This window comes from Camelus bactrianus, chromosome 21 (assembly GCF_048773025.1).
Source record: "Camelus bactrianus isolate YW-2024 breed Bactrian camel chromosome 21, ASM4877302v1, whole genome shotgun sequence".
Classification (NCBI taxonomy): domain Eukaryota; kingdom Metazoa; phylum Chordata; class Mammalia; order Artiodactyla; family Camelidae; genus Camelus; species Camelus bactrianus.
Window position 1 is genome coordinate 25,884,212 of NC_133559.1, and position 20,608 is coordinate 25,904,819.

General features: G+C 51.2%; 1 protein-coding gene and 1 long non-coding RNA gene across 11 annotated transcripts in view; one reads left to right on the top strand and one right to left on the bottom strand.

Annotated features, from left to right (window-relative positions):
- LOC123616831 (uncharacterized) overlaps window positions 1-7,614 on the bottom strand; it is a 48,322-nt gene extending 40,708 nt beyond the window's left edge. For 8 of the 9 annotated variants that reach the window (XR_012501415.1, XR_012501416.1, XR_012501412.1 and 5 more), the window contains exons 1-3: window positions 7,477-7,614; window positions 4,967-5,018; window positions 1,130-1,333 (exon numbers count right to left, since the gene is read on the bottom strand). This is a non-coding gene — a long non-coding RNA (uncharacterized LOC123616831). The remainder of the gene's footprint in view (window positions 1-1,129; window positions 1,334-4,966; window positions 5,019-7,476) is intronic. The other variant, XR_012501417.1, reaches the window with a different exon arrangement.
- Window positions 7,615-7,703: 89 nt separating this feature from the next.
- Window positions 7,704-20,608, top strand: part of QSOX1 (quiescin sulfhydryl oxidase 1) — a 38,548-nt gene continuing 25,643 nt past the window's right edge. Inside the window, exons 1-2 of one of the 2 annotated variants that reach the window (XM_074349892.1) lie at window positions 7,704-8,055; window positions 17,258-17,358. In XM_074349892.1, coding sequence (XP_074205993.1) covers window positions 7,794-8,055; window positions 17,258-17,358 — 363 coding nt within the window. In that variant the 5' untranslated portion in view covers window positions 7,704-7,793. The remainder of the gene's footprint in view (window positions 8,056-17,257; window positions 17,359-20,608) is intronic. The other variant, XM_074349893.1, reaches the window with a different exon arrangement.

Consider the following 20,608-nt stretch of genomic DNA (forward strand, 5'->3'; position numbering starts at 1 on the left):
AGGCTCTAAATGTTCTTAGAAACAATAAACAGTACATATATGTAAGTTTAAAAATATGTGCAGTATATTGTGTATATGTATTTACACACAATATATTGTACATGTGCAGTCAAACTGTAACAATTCTACCTAATAAAACTGAAAAATGAAAAATGGATAAACTCTGTGTTGAACTTTTTGAGGAAATGCCACAAGAAGAATGAATCTCAAAACATTATGCCGAGCAAAACCAGCTAAAACCAAAACAGTTTCGTCTGTATAGTCCCATTTGTATAAAGTTCTAGAATAAGCAAAACTAAACTATAGTGACAAAAAGCAGATCAGGGGTTGCCTGGGGCTGGGGCTTGGGGGTGCAGGGGTAGGAAGGCTGAACTTTAAAGTGTACAAGTGAACTTTATGTGGAGACAGACGTGTTCTCTATTTTGATTCCACTGTTAGCTATGTAGGTACACACCATTTCTTAAAACACATTGAAATGTACACTGAAGATGAGTGAATTCTATTGTGTGTAAATTATACCTCAGTAAAGTTGATTTTTTTAAAGTGAATTTATGAGCATGAAAATTTTTTTCAAATAAAACAGTCACAAAATAAAAAATGTCCTTCCTACCATGGCCACCCAAGAGGTAATACAACAGGCAATGCTGGTAAGTTAACCAAAGGTTTTCTATAAATTCAGAGGCACATTTATTTAAGAATAATGCACGTATATGCATGCATATCTTTGAAATATTTACACAAACATGATCATGTGATACGTATTGTCCTGCCACTTACTTTTTTCACTTAAATCATCTTGGGTACCTTTCTGTGTCATTAACGTAAGTCCACCTCACTGTTTTAACGGCTGTATGACAAGAAAGAGAAAAGCAATCCCTGAACCCCTACAACAGCTAGAGCTGGCCCTGTACCGACAGCTGGGCTTCAGACATTCAGATTTCCAGTTTTAACACGTGTATTAAGTTTCTTTGTGCGCAGGGACATCTTCAGGATGGTTTATAAGGCATTAAGAGCAGGGTCCTATGATTCACCCTTCATGTGGGACCCAGGGTGGCCTTCCTAGGCCTGTAGACATTTGCACAGGTACAGCTGTAAGATATATTTATAGATATAGAACTGTGATATGTACCTTAGCCGTTTTGACCAGCATCGCTGAATTTGGAGGGCATGGTCTCAGGGGCTCCATCCAGGACATCCTGGAGGCCAGTGCAGATCTGCGGTTAAGCACGAGCTTTGGAGACACAGAGATCTGGTGCTGAAATCCAGCTCTGCCCTCTTATAGCTGTGTGACCTTGGGCAAGGTATTTAGCTCTCTGTAACTCAGTGGCCATGTCTGCAAAGTGGAGATCACAGCATCATAGGACAGTTCTGAGGATTAAGTGAGATAAAACATGCAAAACACTCAGGGTTGACAAGTGGGATTTCCACTCCATCCCCTCCCTGAAAGAGAACGAGCCAAGGAATGACACGCCCGGCTTCTCCCTGGTCCTCACTCACCTTGCTGAGCGGGAGGACAGGGGGCTTAATCGGTAAATCTAGGGAAAGGCACTCAATCAACAGTGTGGCTCAGTCCCTGCCAGAGTCTCCTTCCCTGGGACCTGCCAGCGTGCGGGCAGGTGCCTCCTGGTGTCTCCTCATTTGTTCAGCCGGCTCCCCAGCCAGGCGCAGCCCCCGCGGAGAGGGCCTGCAGTTGGCATTTATGCTCAATTAGGGATTCTCTGTGGAAGCACGTCTAAGCCACATTCTCCATTCAGCTTCATCTGTAAGGAAGTGGAGGAGTTCTAGTCTATTTGTTTCTTATGCTTGTTCCTTACTTGAGAGGGGACACAGGGGTGTTATTCGCTGACACATACACCCGTACCCCCCCCCCCAAGCCCCTTTACTTAGCACAGTGCTTGGTCCATAGTAAGACTCAGTAATTCCAAACTGGGAGGTAATTGCTGTTAGCTTTCTGCTCAGATCCATGACAGTTGAATGCCCTCTATACATTTCACCCAAGCTCTGAATTCCAGATCGTGGACAATGTCTTTCTGCAGGTGGGCAATTGGCACTAGAAAGGCTCTCACTCTGATGGCAAGAGCCAGCCAAGTGTGGCCTGAGCTTTACACATTCAACAAGTCAATCTCATAAACTCTTTGTGATTGTCATAGGCCAGCAATGTTTCCCAAAATACTTCAGGGATCAAATAGGGTACCAAATTTGATTTTTCTATTAAGTATAATTTTTTTTAAGTTACCTGTCCATTATTATTTCATTTTTTATTCACTTTATTTTTTACAGCAGTTTTAAGTTGGCAGCAAAATTAAGTAGAAAGTACAGAGTTCTTCCATACCCCCGCCCCTACACATGCCTCTCCCATTACCAGTGTCCCCACCAGAGCGGTACCTTTGTTACAGTCAATGAACCTACAGTGACACATCATAACACTGAGTCTACAGGTTACAGTATGGTTCTCTCTTGGTGATGTTGGACAAATGTATAATGGCATGCATCCACCATTATAGTATCTGACGGAGTAGTTGCACTGCTCTAAGAATTTTCTGTGCTCTATTCATCTCTTAATTATTTCATCTTTAAAAGAAATATTTAAGAAATACATAATTTCAAAATGAAAAAAAAATTTTCACCCTTGGACTGGTAAAACTGGTCTGAGGACTTGTGGAACCACAGATGAATAAGATATGATCACCATGGCATTCATAGATGAGAACTCCACACTTAAAATAACCTCTGTTCAACTACCACACCCCAGCACCTTCCAAGCAAGTTCCAAAACCAGTGGCTTTGGGGAAGAAGTGTCCCCATCCTAGCCTCAGCTGATGGCCCACTTCCAACCTGTCCCTGCTCCTCCCACCCCTTTCCCTCTGCACCCACATGCATAGTGCAGCCACTGACATGCTGACCTCATTATATTTCTCTTCAGGCAAATCCTGAGAATGGTCCTGTTTTATATATACATATGTATAAAGTTTATAAACTCTGTCCTTTCACAGAAATAGTGTTATACTTATAGTTATGTACATTTATTGTCTATGCAAGAACTCCAGGAGACACCCTTAAGTCGTGGCAGGAACTATTTAAAATTAGGACCTCTACTCTGGAAGCCTAAAGTTCCCCCAGATCAATCTCACAGAATCACAAAGCTGGCAGGGCCCCGAAGCCTCCTATGGGGAAGATTGGACACCCTCCACCCCAGCACCCCAGCAAAGTGGCCTTCTTGCTTTTGACTTCAGGCCTCATTTGATGACTTGCAGGTTCCCAAAAGGCTTCACTCCTGGTATTGGCCAGAGAGCCCAGACAAGAAGGCCTTGACTGTACAGTCTCATAGCTTCATTCCACTTTAAAGAATTCGTCTTTGGTGGGGAAGAGGGTAAGTGCACAGGGGGTGAGAGACATTGAGGGAGGGTTGCCTATTCCTTTTGAATTGCCAACAAGTGACCTGGAGACCAGGGAAGCTCTACCTGAACATGGGGTTCTGCCCTAAATATCCCTTGCACTGAGGATCCCAATACTTCAATAGCTATGTTGGAAATCCTGACAGAAATGGATTCCACCATCACCTTGCTGTGTGGCCTTGAGCAAGTCCCTTTACCTTTCTGGGCTTCAGTCTCCTCGACAGATGAAGAATAAGACAACTGGACTGAGTGTGAACAGGAAGGAGTGAGAAGCTGGAAGGAACTGCTTAGCAGCTCTCTTGTGCTGGCTCTCTGGTGGGCGTGTAGATTTCTAGTTCCCTGCTCCCACCCAGGAGACTCAGAGAAGGACCATCAAGGATTTTCGTGTCTTCCATTTTCATTTCCAAGGTCTTGAAGGGCCCAAGTTTGGATACAGTATTCTGCATTCTCCATCCTCCTCTACCCCACCTTTTGTCTTGGAAGCCTACTTCTGTGGACTATAATCAGCACACTCTCACCTCTAGATCTGATTGGGTTTGGCCAGTGGGAGGCGCTGGCAAGACATCCAGGACTGGAGGAGATGGAGGTGGAAGTGAGACATTCCCGGTGCCTCCCTGCTCTCCTCCCTGCTGTGTCCTTGGCAGTGGTGGCATTTTGCGGTCATGGCTCAGGTTGGGTGGCCCCTCTTCCCCGACTTCAGCTCCCACTGGTTTTCCACACAGTTCGCTCCCCTTGCCTCCTCCGTGGAGGAGTGCTCAAAGGACTTCTTCCGGTTTTCAGTCATTAGGGACCTCACATCTCTTGTCAGTTCCCTCTACCCTGCATACCCCTCTGTAAATAGTCCATCCATTAAATCCCCATCAGCAAATTTTGGAATGTGCCTTCTCTTTCCTGCCATATCTAACAGTACAGACTCTTACTCTCTTCTGACTTTAGGAATTGATATTCTAACAGACCCCAGCTATGGGAAGGTTCATCTGGAAGATCAAGAGGTGAGTTCTGAAGAGACAAAGCTGAGATCCCTTCTCCGCTGCTGGGCACTTGCCTTCCAGCTGCACACCCCCTCTCTGATCCTCGGTGCTAATGAGGAGGTGGAAGGTCATCTAATGCTCTGCTACCAGCTGACACATTTTACCAAACACTATTCTGTTGTGAACCATAATTATCTGTATTGGTGTATGAACTACATTCCTCTTACCATCTATCTCATTTTTGGTTGACAGACTCCCAAATTCCCTCTCTTTTATTCACACATAACACACAAATGATTCACAAGTGGGAAAGTCAACAGGGTTTCTTGGAACTCGGTCATCTGTAAAAATGGGACAATGACACTCTCAACTTCCGGGTTGGTGTGAGGATTAAATGAGCAACATCTAATAAGTGCTCAGAACAGCAGGTGCAAACTATTAGTCAATATTGTTCTTGTTCTCTCATCTGATTTATCTTGGCTCACTTTCCTACAGCTTGTATGCAGGAAGAGCAACAGGGGACCTGAGTAGGAATTCCAAAGTCCCCCTTTGCCCCACTTTTAATGCTTGCTTTCCTCAGCACATCTTCCCCCTCCATACCTCATTCCTGAGTAGATTTCATCCTCTGCCACCTTTTCATCCCAGGAAGCTCCTGGAAAGGCAAGAAGGGAAGTTGTGATATTTATGTTTTCTGCTTTCGGTTCTAGACCAGTGGTTTTCGAATGGTGGCCTGGGGAGCCCTGAGGTTCCCAAGAAGCTCCATGGACCACAGAAAGTGGATATTGCCGTAGGTCACACCCTTCAGCTTTCTTTTGTCTCTTTAAGACTCCTTTTAAGATTCTGTTTGAACAGACTTCCAAGACTTCAAGTTGAAAATCCCTGTATTGCTGTTCTGAGATACTGAAGCCCCACGTTTGACAACTCTCAGTGCTAATTTCTTTGGCCCCATTTGCCAAGAAACTTTATCTACTCCATTCAAGTCGTTTGCATTCTTTCCCATTTCTGATGTTCTGAAATAGATGTGTGAACAAGCAAATCTTTGTGCATTTGCGTGGGCTGTTCTTGCCAGGTGCTCTGCACATTCAGCAGACATTGTCCCCTTAACTCCCAGGGAATCCCCTGGGGAAGGTAACTACAACACTGCTTAACAACTGAAGGCACCTGACCCTTACTGGCACCTGATCTAGCTGCTGGAGTACTTCCAACCCTTGGAATCTAAGGTTGCTAGGGGACTATCTATCCAGATGACCCCAGGCCAGGCCTGCTAGGAGTGAGGGAAGTGGGAGGCAGAAGCTGTACAGGGGCTGACTCTCAGGCAGGAGCACCCAGCATCCGGGTTGGGAGGTACTAACTGGTCGACATGTAATTTCTTTATGGAGTTCAAGACTTTGGCACAGAGAATATGAATGCATAAAGGGAGTAAAAGCACCAACCTCCAGATCTCTGCCTGGAATGCTCTTATCCCAGATCACCACAAGTTTCCCTCCCATTCTTCATTTGGGTCTTTGGCGCAAATGTTATGTCATTAGAACTGCCTTAAGACTGGAGCAAGAGGAGCCTCTGCCTTCGTTTCTGAGCTCTCCAGCTCTCTTCCAGCCACGTCCCTTTCCATAGAGCTGGAAGCCCACGGGCCAAGGGGAAGTGCCCACCCAAAGCTCCTGTTTATCACCTCTTCTTAGATCATACTGCTGGTACCTGAGACCCTAAACTTCACTGCCCCAATAGCACCAGGCCAGCTTCTGGTGACTGTATCAGCCTTTTCCCAAGATCTGTCCTCTTGAGGAGCCAAGGAGTAGCTATTTGGGGTAGGTGTGAAAGGAGCTCAGATGTTAGACAGGGATGTTATAGGTGCAGGCATCTTGAGTATGGGATACAGCTGAGATGCAAAGAGCAGCAGTAAAGTTGAGGGCCAGGGACCAGTTAAGTGGCCCCATTCCAGTGCACATCTTAGGAGAGTCCAAGAATTCTAAACTTAAATCTGGCCCTCCATATTATTATGAAGTTATACCTGTCAAAATAAAAGGATAGGAATTTTACATAAGTGTAACTTGGTTTATAATTTTTAAATATGTGGACATATGATATGTGGGCTTCCATTTGTCCTGTTGGCCCAGGCCCTGCAAATATGAGGGATGGGCCCATCCCTGACCTCCCTGTATAAAATAAAATACCACTTCTTCTGTCACCCTATTCTTACCCTACTGTATATTTCTTCATAGCCTTTGTCACCATAGAGCTACATTTACTTGCGGATCATCTCTCTATCCCTACACCCACTAGAATGTAAGTTCCATGACTTGGTTTTATTTACTGCCTTATCCTTAGTACCAAGAACAGTGCCTGGCACAAAGAAACCACACAGTAAATGTTGAATGAATAGCAAATCTAGTCTCAGATGGCTTACAGGTGAGGTGGGCTAATCCAGAAGACACAAGAAAAAAGATCACTTGTGACAGTCCTCTGAGGAACGCCTGATCCCCTTAAAATAACTCAGCTTTGGAGCTACACAAGGTCGACCAGGGAAAATTAAACATTAACTCCTTAGTACACATGAACGCAAGATCAGTTATCAGGTTACTTGTGAGAGCGCCACGTAGGTGAATATATGGAGCTCTGTGAGTAGGCTGGAGAGTCAAGTGTGGGGGATCCGGGCTGCTAGGAGCCCCAGTTGGAGGCATCGTTCTAACAACCTTAGGGCGGCCAGACTTGTGTGCTGAGGAAACCCTGATTCCACCCAATGGCCACGCCAATCCAGCCCAGCTTAAAATAAGAGGGATTCTCATCTATGACTAGGAAGCCCTGAAATAATGCTTTCCTTGGACGGTCACAGGCCTCCAGGGGTGGGCACATCTGATCCCCGTGGGGTCACTGTGGTCACAGACTCAGAGACTGCACCTGTCCCTCTTCTCTCCCACAGGCTTCTAATTCACACCATCTTATCGCTTGGTGGGATCCCCAGAACTTCCCTAGGACAGCATAAATCGGTCCAATCTTCCAACGGACTCTTTGTCCGTTGGATACGGGGCCTGTGAGAAGCCAAACGACTTCCCCGAGTCCCCAGCGGCGGCCGAAACGCGGGTCCCGGGCTCTGCCCCGCGGACGTCTCACACCTTTCATCTGGCGGGTGGGCTCCAGGTTCCGGGCTGCGCCCCCTGGGCTGCGCTCCTTCGCTACTAGCGCCGAGGCGGGAACCGGCCTGGCTCTGAGGGCTCAGCGGACGGCGAAGGAGGCGCTCGCCGCCAGCCGGGAACTCCGGGCCCCAGCTCCCGCCCACAGGAGGGAGGGCGGGGCGGGGCAGGGGCGGTACCCGCCCGCGGTGGGCGGGGCCACGTGGCTCCGCCTCCCGACGGAGGCAGTAGGTGCCGCGGTGCCGCCCGACACCAACTCATCCGAAACTTGTGCGCGGTGGTGGGCGCAGTCGCCGAGGATGGGGTGTTGCGGCCGCGGCTCTGGGCCGCCGCCGTCGCTGCTGCTGCTGTTGCTGCTGCTGGCGGTACCCGGCGCTGGCGCGGCCCCGCGTTCGGCGCTCTACTCGGCCTCCGACCCGCTGACGCTGCTGCGGGCGGACACCGTGCACCGCGCCGTGCAGGGCTCCCGCAGCGCCTGGGCGGTGGAGTTCTTCGCCTCCTGGTGCGGACACTGCATCGCCTTCGCCCCGACGTGGAAGGCGCTGGCCGACGACGTCAAAGGTGAGAAGCCGGAGGCGAGGGAGGCCCGCTCCCCTCGCCCCACGGGGACAGATGCCCCCACCTGCCCGGCGGAGGCCCCTCCGGCACCGCCCACTTCCCCTTGCCCATCACCTCCGCCTGTCTTCCTCTCTGCCCCCCCTCTTCTCCCCCTCCCCCGCCCAGTCTCGCGGCCCTTAATTCCATCTTTAGCTCCTGCTTCTCCCTGTCTTTCCCCTTGGCCAGTGCCCGGAGTTTCTCTCCCCTTTCCGCGGCCTGGGTACCCAGACCTGCTCTTCTTTTCCAGTCACTCCTCTGCCGGCTTACTGCCCCCATCCCTGCGACGTGGTCTCCTTTGTTCCTCCTCGGTGACACCTTATGGCTTCCTCTAGTCCAACCTTGTGGCCGTCCCTCTTCCTACCAAGTTCCCCAGCTGCGGTGAGATCAGTGCTGGAGAGAAAAGGAACTGATACTTATTCCGCCGTTGCCCTATCCCTACTCCCTTGCCTCTTTCTTCACCCCTAGTTGACCCAGCTGGTCCATAGACTCTTTCTCAGCCTTGTCTTTGAGACAGAGTTTCCCTGACTCGACTCCAGGCCTCTCCTGACCTGCTGCCTCCAGCCCCTTTGCTTCTGGGTCACACCCTTCTCCGTCTTCGCTGCGTCCACGCGCCCTCTCAGATCCTTCTGCTTTAACCCTATGAACCCAGAGGCGCGACTCAGGTGTTTGGCCCTTGCTCCATTTCCCCGTTCATTGGCCTGACCACTAATACCGTATTTCCTTGATTCTAAGAGATTCTAAGAGTTGTGAGCCCCACCGTTCATTTACTAAAAGCCTGAGAGGTAGAGGGAAAAGACGACCACTAATAGATGTATAGAGATTTAAAGTGTACTATATTACAGAAATGTTAGCATTTTAAAAAAACATAACATTTGGAGCTGAGTAAATATGGCAACAATAATAATCAGTATTTATTGAGTACTTACTATATGGTACATCAGACACCTTCCTTGACATACATTATCTCAGAGTGTCCTTTCCCCAGTTAAAGATCCCTGTGGTGTCATACATCTGCCTAGCCCAGGTAGTAGGTATTTGGGGGGCAGGTGTGGTGTAGTGGTAGTGGTTTGCTTCTGATTTGCTGCCTCTGAATGGAGCTGCTTCCTGATTGTGGTGCTAAACTCTGACCTTCAGTGGTCACTGAATGAGGACTGTGGGCATCTTAGGGAACTGGCCTCTTCCTGAAGAGAGGAGGACTGGAACCATTGTTCCCCTGCTGTGCGCTTGATAAACCCAGCTGTTTGCAGTAGAGTAGGGCATTTGTAGATGTTGGTTTTCAAACTTAGGCTACCTCTTCCCTTGAGCAGTTTGCGCAGTGGTTCCTCAGGTGGCTGGATGAAGAAATGTACCCATCTGTTAGCCATATGGTCTTGGAAAGTTATTTTTTTGTGTGTGACTTTTTTTGAAAATTGAGGTATAGTTGATTTACAATATTGTGTTAGCTTCTGGTGTACAGCATAATGATTCAGTTATACAGATATATATATATTCTTTTTCATACTCTTTTTTATTACAAGTTATTACAAGATATTGAATATAGTTCCCTGTGCTATATAGTAAAACCTTATTATTTTATCTGTTTTATACATAGTAGTGTGTATATGTCAATCCCAAACTCCTAATTTATCCCTTCACCCTCCTTTCCCCTTTGGTAACCTAAAGTCTGTTTTCTATGTCTGTGTGCCTGTCTCTGTTTTGTAAATCAGTTCATTTGTATCATTTTTCAGATTCCACGTATAAGTGATATCATATGATATTTGTCTTTCTCTGTCTGACTTACTTAACTTAGTATGATAATCTCTAGGTCCATCCATGTTGCTGCAAATAGCATAATTTCGTTCTTTTTTATGACTGAGTAGTATTCCATTGTATATATATACCACATCTTTTTTATCCAGTCATCTGTTGATGAACATTTAGGTTGCTTCCATGTTTTGGCTATTGTAAATAGTGCTGCTATGAACATTGGGGTGCATGTATCTTTTTGAGTTAGAATATTCTCCAGATGTATCCCCAGGATTGGGATTGCTGGAACATATGGTAACTCTATTTTGAGTTAAAAAAAAACTTCATACTGTTTTCCATAGTGGCTGCATCAAATTACATTCCCACCAACAGTGGAGGAGGGTTCCCTTTTCTCCACACCCTCTCCAGCATTTAATGTTTGTGGACTTTTTAATGATGGCCACTTTGATTTGCATTTCTCTGATAATTAGAGATAATGAGCATTGAAAAGTTATTTTTAAACAAAACTGATAAACCATTTTCCCTCCAAATTACAAGGTGACGTTTGTCTGCATGCCTCTCTGGTCCCATCACCTGAATGTGCCATTTCTCAGCAGCTCTTCACACTATTTCAGTGATGTCAACACATCTGATCAGGGCAGGAGGTAGGAAGAATGTGGACTTGAAACACCTAGGTGTTCAAGGGACACTGTGGGCCTGAACATCATAAAAATCCCTAGATCAGTTTCCACTTTGAGGCCATAAGAGGTCCTTAATGGCTGCTGATGGACTCAACCTAGAAGATTCTTGTATCTGGAGAGTGCTGGACAGAAAGATTAGCTTACATCTGACTCATGAGTTTGGCCTCTTGCAACCCAGAATTTTCCAATGAACTGTACATCCAGGTACTGACCCAACCTGCTCCTGCTTGAGGTTTGCCACTTCCCAAAGGAGTCTTCTCTCCAGTGCATGGAATGACAGTCCCCCCACCCCCGCAAAAAAAAAAAAAAAAAGCAAAATTAAAACTTAACCTCAGAAAGGAAAATGTCTGTGGAGATGAACCACGGCCCATGAGAAATGGGAGGTTTAGGTGAAAACTGGAGGTCTCCCATGAGCCATTGGGTGTCAGTCCCCTGAGCAAGAAGATGTCGGGGGAGGGCACTGGCCAGCTCTGGTGTTGGCCTGCAGTGATAAGGAATGCTTCCACTCCCATCCAAGGGGTGTTCCCTGGCGAGACCCATCAACATCTCTGCATTCTGAGGGTCCTTGAGAACATTTGGTTGTGGGCCAGCAGAGGGCTGCCCTCACACCACCGTGGGCCTGTGGCCCCTGCCCTCTGCCGTTGGTATGGGCATCTTGGGTGGGAGCTGTGAGATGATGGAAGGTCATTGGGGGGAGAGAAGAATTTTTCAGTCCTGCCCAGCTGGCCTCAGGCATTTAATCTGATTGGCCAGGGCTCATTTCTTCAGTAGCTGTGGGCTAGGTTCTCTGGGGCAGTTGTTACCCTGGGGCCCAACACTTGTTTCTGATGACCTGGCTCACTCCTTCCTATTCCAGAGCAGCTCTTACTGCCTCACAATATGTTTGGGAAATTGATTGTGTTCATTTTAGACCTTCGGTCCACTTCACTTGCTAATCAATCAGCAAATATTTGTTGAGTGACCTCTGTATGCAAAGCATTGTTTACATTACTATTGAGTAAATACACATCACAAAGCAGGGAAATTGGCACCGATGAGAAGCTGTGTTTGAAAAGGGTCAAAGAAGTTAGCTCAGCCATTTCCTGTTGTGGGAATTCAGGGAAAGAGAAAGTCACAGCCTGGTCACCAAAGGCCTTCATCCAGGAAGTTACTTACTACACACTTGCCTTACGCCAGGCACTGAGGTAAGGGCCTTTATAGGCCACTGTTATATATAATCTTTGTGAAAAACATCTGAGCAATAGATAGCCTTTTTTAACAGATAAGTAACTTGATTAAGTGTACATAGATGCTGGAGGAGGTTCTAGAGCCCAGCTTTCTGCCTCTCCAGAGCCTGGGCAGGTGGAGAGTTGGGGGAGGAGGAAGGATACTCCAGGTGGGAGAAGTTTTGGCCTGCGCAGAGCCGTGGAGATGAGGTTTGTAAGGCAGGGATGTTGAGTGACAGTGAGCAGTGTGGGTTTGCCCCCCTTTCTTTCCCAGGGCATGGTTCACCTGTCCTGCTTGTACCCCTGCGGTCCTGGCACAGGGCCTGGTCCAGGGTAGCAGCCACTGAACACTCAGGCAGACCAATGCTGTGAGCCTCGAGGGATTCCAGATGAGGCTGTGAGTAACCAGGCCTTCTGCTATTGCTGTGGCTCCTCTTGACTCAGACCTGGGGTGTCAGCCGGGTGTGAGGGGTAGGGAAGGCATTTTGTCCATGTCATGACCTCACTGCCCAGAAGCCTGCCCGCAACAAGGAGGAAGGGATATGGTGACGGCGTAGCACTGGCCAACTCCCTGTGCCGGGAGGGTTCCCAGAGATGTCTCTCAACCCGACTGGCTCTTGGTGGTTGCGGAGGGTCCGGCGTCTGCCTTAGCAGAGGACCAGGCTGCTTAATGCTCAGAGGCCTCACGTCCCTTCTTGGCAAGAGTGTTTTGCCGTCCAGCACCTGAGTGGTTGTCAGAGAGGGCTGGATAGGACTTGAGAGACCTCCATCCTGGGAAACTGAGGCCCAGAGAGGGGACATGTGGAGCTGATGGTGCTTTGACCACTAATAGCTATAAGCAAATCTTGTGACTCTGAGTCTAGTGCCCCTTCCTGGCCTTGTGAGTGGGGGTGGGGGCACTGCCTGTGGCTCCAGCAGGATCCCATCCCCCTTCATCACCGTGTCCCCTCCCCCACCACCCCAAAGCCCACAGCTGTCCCACCTACGCTTGCCTCCCTGCCTCCCCCCTCCATTTGCTCATTTACTCTGTTGCCGGTGGAGAGATTACTTCGCTGGTGCAGTAATTGCACCAGGAAAGTTTTTCCTCCCCAAGAGCCTGCTGATTCTTTTGGTGTCAGGTGTGCAGGCTGTGGTAGTAAGTCACTTTAAAAAGCCTCTCTCACCCAGTTCTGTGCCTCTTTTGACAGCAGTGCACTTCGTTTGAAATGCAGCTTTGCTTTAGCAGTGGAGCACCCAGATAAGGGTGCTCTCTGTTCCCGGTACTGTTAGCATGATGAATAGTCAGGCCCGCCGTGATTAGTGTCGGACCAGATCTTTGTAGGTCATTATGGCTCATTAAGGTATTGACATTGATATTCCTGAGAAACATTCCTCAGCCAGGAATCTCCCAGCACCTGACTGGCCCCAGTCTCCCCCTCCACCTCTCCCTGGGGCTGAGGCTGGTAAGAGGAGGCATGTTCTGTTTCACAGAGGTCCCGGGAATCAAGGCATAAAGAGGAATCAAAGACCTTCCAGGAGCCAGGGGCTGAGAATTCCCAGGCATCAGCTCCCCCTTGTCCCCCATTACTAACGCCCACCCCACCCACCGCCTCTTGAGTTTCCTGGTTGGGAAGCAACAGAGCTTCTCTCTTTTGTGTCCCGGGCCCTCTTGAGACCAGCAGGGAGGCTCAAATCCTGGGTTCAGATCCCGCATTCACTGCTGGTTAGTTATGTGCCTTGGGCACAGTTATCTGATCTCTATTTTACAGTCCAGGAAAGCCGGGCAAAGGAAAAATTCCTTCTTACTTTCCTCACAGTGTAGCTGCAGGCACTAAACTATGTAAATTAGGCACTCGGTAAACCCTCTGTGTGCGCGGTATCATCCTCATCTAAGAAAGGGCTGAGTCTGTGATCCTGACCGACTGCTGTGGGTTACAGAGAATGGTATGTAACTAGAAGATAAGACTGTTTATACCATTCTTTCTCTCACCGGAAAGGTTGTGGTTGGAGCAGACAGCAAAAATATAAAGGTAGCGTGTGACCCTGGTGAGGCAGAGGGAAGAAAGTGGGTTTTGAGTCTGGTAGCCCTTGGACAACTTGGAGACCTCTTGGTCTCTGTTGTCATTTGTAAAGTGGGGGACATGGTGGCCACCCCCAATGGGGTGGTGGAGTGAGAAAGTCTAGAGTGTGGCCCGGAGCTCACTGGACGCTAGCTTTCGGTCCTCTCCCCTCCCGTTTCTGGAGTCTCCGTGCCCCAGTCATCCCTCTGGCCCGAGGGATGGTGCCTGCTCTCTCAGGGAGGACAGGAGCGATTGAGGCCTGCTGTCCCTGGTCACCCTGCCAAGTTGGCCTTGTGAGAGCCGCTGCCAGGGGCCCTCACTGGTGGAGGGACATAAGCTTGCCTCTCTGCCACCCATATGTCTAATCGATTTACTGACTTTTGAGAACAGCTGGCCTCTCCTGTGGGTCTCCCCAAACAAAGTGACCAGAGCCCTGGGTGCAGAACCAAAGCAGCCAAGCCTGGAATGTGCCAGATGGCTCTGTGGGGTGACCTGTGTTTCCCATCCTCCCTTGGGCTCCCTGCCTCCAGGCAAGGGAGAAGTCATAGAACGGAGGCCTGGGGTGCTCTGCTGTGATCCAGGCAAAACCCTGCCCCTGGGCAGCTCGCTTCTCCTGCATTGGCAGGTGACTGGCATTAGCCTCACCCCCTACCTGGATCTGAGGACAGACTGAGGCTGAGAGAAGATGCTCCAACACTAGAGCAGCCCCTGGGCTGGGTGGACTGTCTCATTCAGACAGTAGTCACTGAGCACCTCTTGTGCGCAGGACAGTGGTGAAGCTAGGCAGTGAGGATGTGAGAACGAAGAGACACTTAGGGATGGACAGGTTTGTAACCGAGTGGTAGAAACAAGAACAGGGCCTGAGCCTGGCGCTTGGAAGGCAACTCTTCCTGGGGAAGAATCTTGTTCAGACTGAGTCGTACCTGACAAACGGAAGTTTGTTGGGTGGGTAAGGGTGGCTGTGGGAGTGGCCTGGACAAGCATTGTGCTTTCAAGGAAGAAGACCCACAGGATTCCTGGAACATAATTGGGGGAAGTTAGGAGGAGACTGGGTGGGTGGGGAGGGACCAGATCAAGAATGGTCTTAGGCCTGCAGGTTTTCTTCTAAAGGCAATGGGAGCCATCAAAGAATATTGAGTAGAGAGTGATGCAGTCAGATCCACAGATGGAAAAGGTCACCGGGGACCGGGTAGGCTACCGATAGAGCATACTGGAACCTCGGCCAGGAGGGAAATAAGACATTTCATCTGGACAGGTGCTGTCCTAAGAAACCCGGCACTAGCTCACTAGGAGGGTGGTTAGAGGTAGAGAATGTAGGAGCAGGGAGAGGAGATGTGGGCGTGGGCAGGAAGAGACCTGGGAGGGAAGATGGACAGGACACGGAAGCTGGCTGGGATCAGCGGTTCCGCGTGGCTGGACGGCCTGACTCTGCCCCTCCCACGTGGTGCTGACTGTGGGGGGAGAGCAGAGTGTCAGGAAGGGTGGGAGGGATGCTGTCCAAGCCTGGTGTGGAGCAGACCCTGACCGCTGCCCGCAGCTGTGTTTATACAGGCTGCCCTGCCAGCTGGATGTAAAGCTGAAGGACACGGGCCAGTTGGGCTGGCAGGTATTTGCAGCTCAAAACGCTGCCCTCCTGTGCCAGGGGAGCGGAGAGCTCCGCAGAAGGGGTTTGCTGAGGTGAGGGGTCGGGAGTGTTGGGGAAATGGCATCATAGGATGTGGCTCACCAGTCTCTGCTGAACACTTCCGTTCACCCACTAGCCCACCCTGTCCCCACTGCGTCCCTCATGCCAGGATTCAGTGCCAAGGGTAGACTGCTAGCAAGAAAGGAGAGGAGGAGGAGGGACAGCCAGCCTGCCTCACAGCCCCAAAGCCCCTCCCTTGTGTCGCCCAAAGAAGGACCAGTTTAGTTGCTCTGAACCTTCGGAACCTTTCCTTTGAGGGATGGTGATGGGTCAGGGGTGTCTGGGAGGTATCCTGGCTCTTCGTGTGTCTGTCGTGGAAGTGAGGGTAACACTCCTCCGCTGGGCATAAAAGGTTCTTGGGAGCTCTGATGCCTTCGGAAGTAGTGATTTTTCAGTTGTCATAAGGGACAGGTTCTGGGGCGAGGTAAAAGGTCCTCGCGAAGCTGTGGTCTCAGGGGTGTTATTTGGATATTAGTCTCCTGTAATTAGTGGGTTCTGGTTGGCTGCCTGTGTAAATACCCCTACCCCATCCTGTACTCCAGAAGGGAGGAGTACGGCCCTCTGGGGAGCATATGTGCCCCCACACCCCTCGGGTAGGCTTCCCCCTTCCCTCATCTGCCCAGAGATGCCCGTGCTCCGGGGTCCTGTGGGAGTCAGCCCAGAACCCCTGGGCTGCCACTCCCAGCTGGCGACAGCCTCTGCAGCCCCGCCAGGTCTTGTCAGAGTCCTTAGTCTGCCTGTTCCATTCTCCCCTCCTCAACTGCTTGCCTGGGTCCCTGGTTTCCTGGTCCCCTGTCACCTCAACTGACAGTCAAGGCTCTGCTTGATTTCCACCTTTCCTGCCAGGCCCCTTCATGATCTCCAGGGCTGATCTCTCCTGTGGCCACACAGCATGGCACCAGTCCATAGCCACCTCACATCTGTGCGGCCTTCCTGTGCATGTTCCCCGGCAGCGGGAACAGCCTCACTGTGACGTGGCACTTCGGTGGGTGCTCCAGGGGCACCTGAGCTGGAACCAGAGCTCAGGAGGCCTGACCAGTAGATGAGTTTGTTTTCTGTTTCCCAGATCCTGGGCGGTGGCCCTGGACCGTGCCATTATTCTCTCTGCCAGTAAGTTCCAGCCGAGGGAGGGCTTGTGGCCTAGGGCTGGGATGAAGGAGCAGGGTGCCCAGGCAGCCAGCCTTGAGAGCTATTCACCTCCTTCCAGATTCTGGCCTCAGGGCTTCTTTGCTGTGGCTTCTAGATCCCAGGTGTCTTCCCCTTCCTCCCCTAGACTTCCTGCCTCCATCTCTGGCAGGGAGCCAGTCCCCAACACTCTATGTCCCATCCACCCAAGCTGGGCTGGCTGCCAGTTCCTCTGGCTGCAGAAGTCTTCACCAAGGGTCCCCTGGGGAATCCTAAACTCCTGAGGCTTGCTCTTCACCCATCTAGAACTGATCCTCTGTAGAGGACAGCGGGGACAGAGGCAGTGTCCCAGAGGCCTTTCACCAGGAGGGCAGGCTCATCTCGCACCTCTCTTCAGCTCCTCCAGCCCCTGCGCCCCTCCCCCACTGTAGAATAATGCAGAACACGGATGTGATTACAAGACAGCACTGCTGTCCTGAGTGGGTTGCTGGTGCTGTTTAACTGTGTCCTAAGCATGGGCCAAAGGCAGAATAACCCGACTATCTCAGAGGTCCTTGTTTGAGGAAGCAGTGGCCTTTCTCATAAGAGTTTGGAGCAGGTGCCATGGGGGCAGGGTGAGCAGGCAGAGGGGCCAGTCCCTCTTACTTACCTTGGGTTTTGGGGGGCGTTTTTTCTTTGTCCTTCCAGGCTGGAGGCCAGCCCTGAATCTTGCTGTCCTGGACTGTGCGGATGAGACCAACAGTGCCGTCTGCAGAGACTTCAACATCCTTGGCTTCCCGACTGTGAGGGTGTGTGACTCGGAGGGGAGAGCGGTCCTGGGGGACAGCGCTGTTGGGGCTCGTTGCCAGCTGCCCCGTGCCTCCCTGGCATCCACCTGGCTGCTGAGCTCTGGGAGGGGCGGGGTGGGGGGATCCTCCCAGGCGTCTGGGCTCAACTTGTTTAAGTCACAGCCCCTGGAACACTGTGCCTGGATGAGACACCTGTTTTAGAGGCAGAAAGGGATATGAATTGGGAAGCAGAAGAGAAAGAGGTTCACTTGGTCTGGCACATTCTCCCGTTTCTAAGGGCAAGGGGCTGTGTGGGTGTGTTGGGATGGGCAGAGTTCAGCCGTGCAGTGATCATCACCCAGGCTGGTGAGAGCTCCCATTTCCCAGGGGCCTCTTTCCAGTTCTCTTCCACCTGACCTCCCAGCCTTAGAGGGCTGATTTAAACCCTATAAGACCAGGGTTCAGGCTCTGACACATCCGTGGGCAGAATCAGACTCAGGGGGGGTCTCATGGTCCCCTAGGAAAGGACCCCAGAAACACTCTCAAGCCTCGTCCTCATCAGGTGAGTAGCCTTGAACCCAAGTGGCTTGGAAGTGACCTGTCAGGAGAGCCTTACCCTGATGCCTCAGGCTGCAGGGATCCCCATCATGGGAGTCGTCACACCCAACACATGAGGCCCCGTCACCCTGGCTCTGAAAGTAGCACGAGGTCTCTGATGGTGCCTTGCCTGCCAGCCTGCCCACCGTGGGGCATCACCACTTAATTAACATCTGGACAACTTCCAAGGCTCTCATGTCGGAGGCTCTGGGAAGCCCAGAGCAGCAAGGCTATGCCGTTATACTTAGCGCCCTCCCCGGGGCTCAGGCCCGGCTGTAATCCAATTAGTTCCCTTAGAAAAATGGAAGAATCCAAATCCGATTGCGCTCTCTCTACCTCCAGCTATAAGTAATTAGTGTGCTCCCACCAGAATGGCATCTAGAAAAGCAGTTTCCCCTGTACCATTAATGATCAGGAAATGCCTCTGAAAACTGTCCTGGAACAAGCTCTGAGTACGGGGGCTTCTGTTTCCAGGCAGAGCCATGAGCCCTGTCTGAGGCTAATGACGCCGAGAAATTCGTCTGGAGAGCAAGGCTCCAGGCTCCCCCAGCGTCTTCCAGCTCTAACTCCATGTGACCTTTCTGTTCTCACAGTCAGTGAAGTCCTGCTGGGCTCAGGGTTGCCATGGCTCCTTGGAGCTCCCTCCTGTGCTCCTGTTACCACCTAGGGTCAGGGCCCAAGGCCCCTTTCAGCCGGGGCCAGACTGGCCTGGGGACACGTTGTGAGCAGTATCGGTTAGAAGTGGCAGTGGAAATGTTGTTTATCAATCATCTCTTTCAAGTAAAAGAATTCCCGGCAGAGCCCTTGCCCTCTCCTTGGCCTCGAGATGTGTAACTTAAAATATTCAAAATTACTCTCCTGAGGGAGGCTGGGGCACTCTGTTCCTTCTGCGGAGCCTGGCCCAGCAGCAGCGGCCTCGTGGGAGGCTAGGGGGTGGTGGTGGTGGGGGGGGACACCACTGTGACAGCAGGAGTCTCTGTTCACAGGCCGGTGTTTTTCTCCCAGTGGGGACTCCGCACAGGGGTCGGGCCACTGCCCAGCCCCTGGGAAGGCGGGTCGACATTGGTCCTATGGCCAGGTCAGGACATCCTGTGGTGCCTCCCCAAGGCCTGGCATCTAGGGCTTTCTGTTTCTGCCTGGGAGACGCTGGGGCCCAGTGGGTGTGAAGGAAGCGGCCCAGGGACGTCAGGAGATCTGGCTCCTCAGCGCCCGCTCGAGTCACGCAGCACACGCAGCCTGAATGCCTCGAGTGGTTAATCATCTTCCCAACCGCCCGGCCGGCTGTGGGAGGGGAGCTGGGAGGGCCCTGAGCCAGTCTCCTTGACCTTGCCCTGCCTTCATACAGGGTGGCACCTGGCTGAGCTGAGCTGGGCTGGTAGTCACCTGTCCACTTCTTAAGAGCTTCACAGACCAGTGTTGTGACCTCCCACGGCCAAGCCCTCCCTGCCTTTCCCAAAGAGCCTGCAGTTGAGCTCAGCAGGGAGAGGCCCTCGGTGCCCTGTCCCTGGGGCTCCGGTCCAGGGTGCTAGTGGCTCAAGCCGGGGCTCTGCTCTAAGGCCCGCTACAGTGGCTTTCAAACACTTGTTATTGTGACCTACAATACTTACAGTGAGCTCCAGAAGTTGGTTTGTATCTGCTATCCCTAAAGCAAATGATTCATAGAACAATATTCTTAGTAAGTGCAGGACACGCTGATATTTTGTCCTATTTATTTTTCAAAACTACTGAGTCACTAAATTGATTTTACAACTCACCACTGGATTGCTCCTAGTGTTTGGAAAGCACTGCTCAGATTCCAGATCTTCAGAGAGTCTGACCCACTAGGAGCCGGGTGTGCCTGTGGGCCGCGTGGCTGGACTCCCTAGAAAGCAGTGCAGACCCTGGAGGTGGGCCTGGCTGCCAGCAGGCCAGAGAGACTGCCCCGTTCCCCTGTCTGCTGTCCCCTGGGGACTGGAGCCTGTCCTCGCTCATACCCATAACGGCTGTGAGAGCTCTAAGATGGGGACATGTGCTGAACAAGGGAAGAGAGAGCATTGCTGGTGTGTTGGGGACGTGCTCACGCAAGAGTCTGGCCACCCCCAGTGACATGTGTCATCTTCCCTTTCCTCTGCCTCCTGCCCCTTGTCACCATGAGCAAACAGTGAGCTTCCACCAGCCCAGCCTGTTGAGCAAACACCAGGCCCTGCGGGGCGGGCCGGCTGTGTCAGGGCCCATAGGACTGGAGCCGGTGCCCAGCTGGAAGGGAACAGAGAGAGGGCAGGAGAGAGGGCGGGCCTAGCTTGCAGCAGGTTCTGGCTGTGCTTGGGGGCCCAGAGGCTGGAACCTCTGGGGGAGGAGCTTTGCCATGGGCCCCAGGAATACCCCTCAGTGGGTAATGGTACAGGACTGTGTGTAGCCAAAGACCTGGTTGGGATCGAGTTTATAGGAAGCAGCAATATGGGGGTGGGAGAGGGCGGATGTCCTCCCTTTGCAAGATTCTGAGGAGGTAATTGATGTGGGTCCATATCCTGGCTCCACTGCTCACTGACAGTGACTCAGGAAGTCACTTAACAGTGCCCCAGCCACAGGCCTCAGTTTCCTTGTCTGAGAAATGAGATGATACTGTCTGTCTAACGGGATTGTTGCCAAGTGTGAAGTGAGAGACACTGTGGCGTCACTCACAGTTCCATAAACA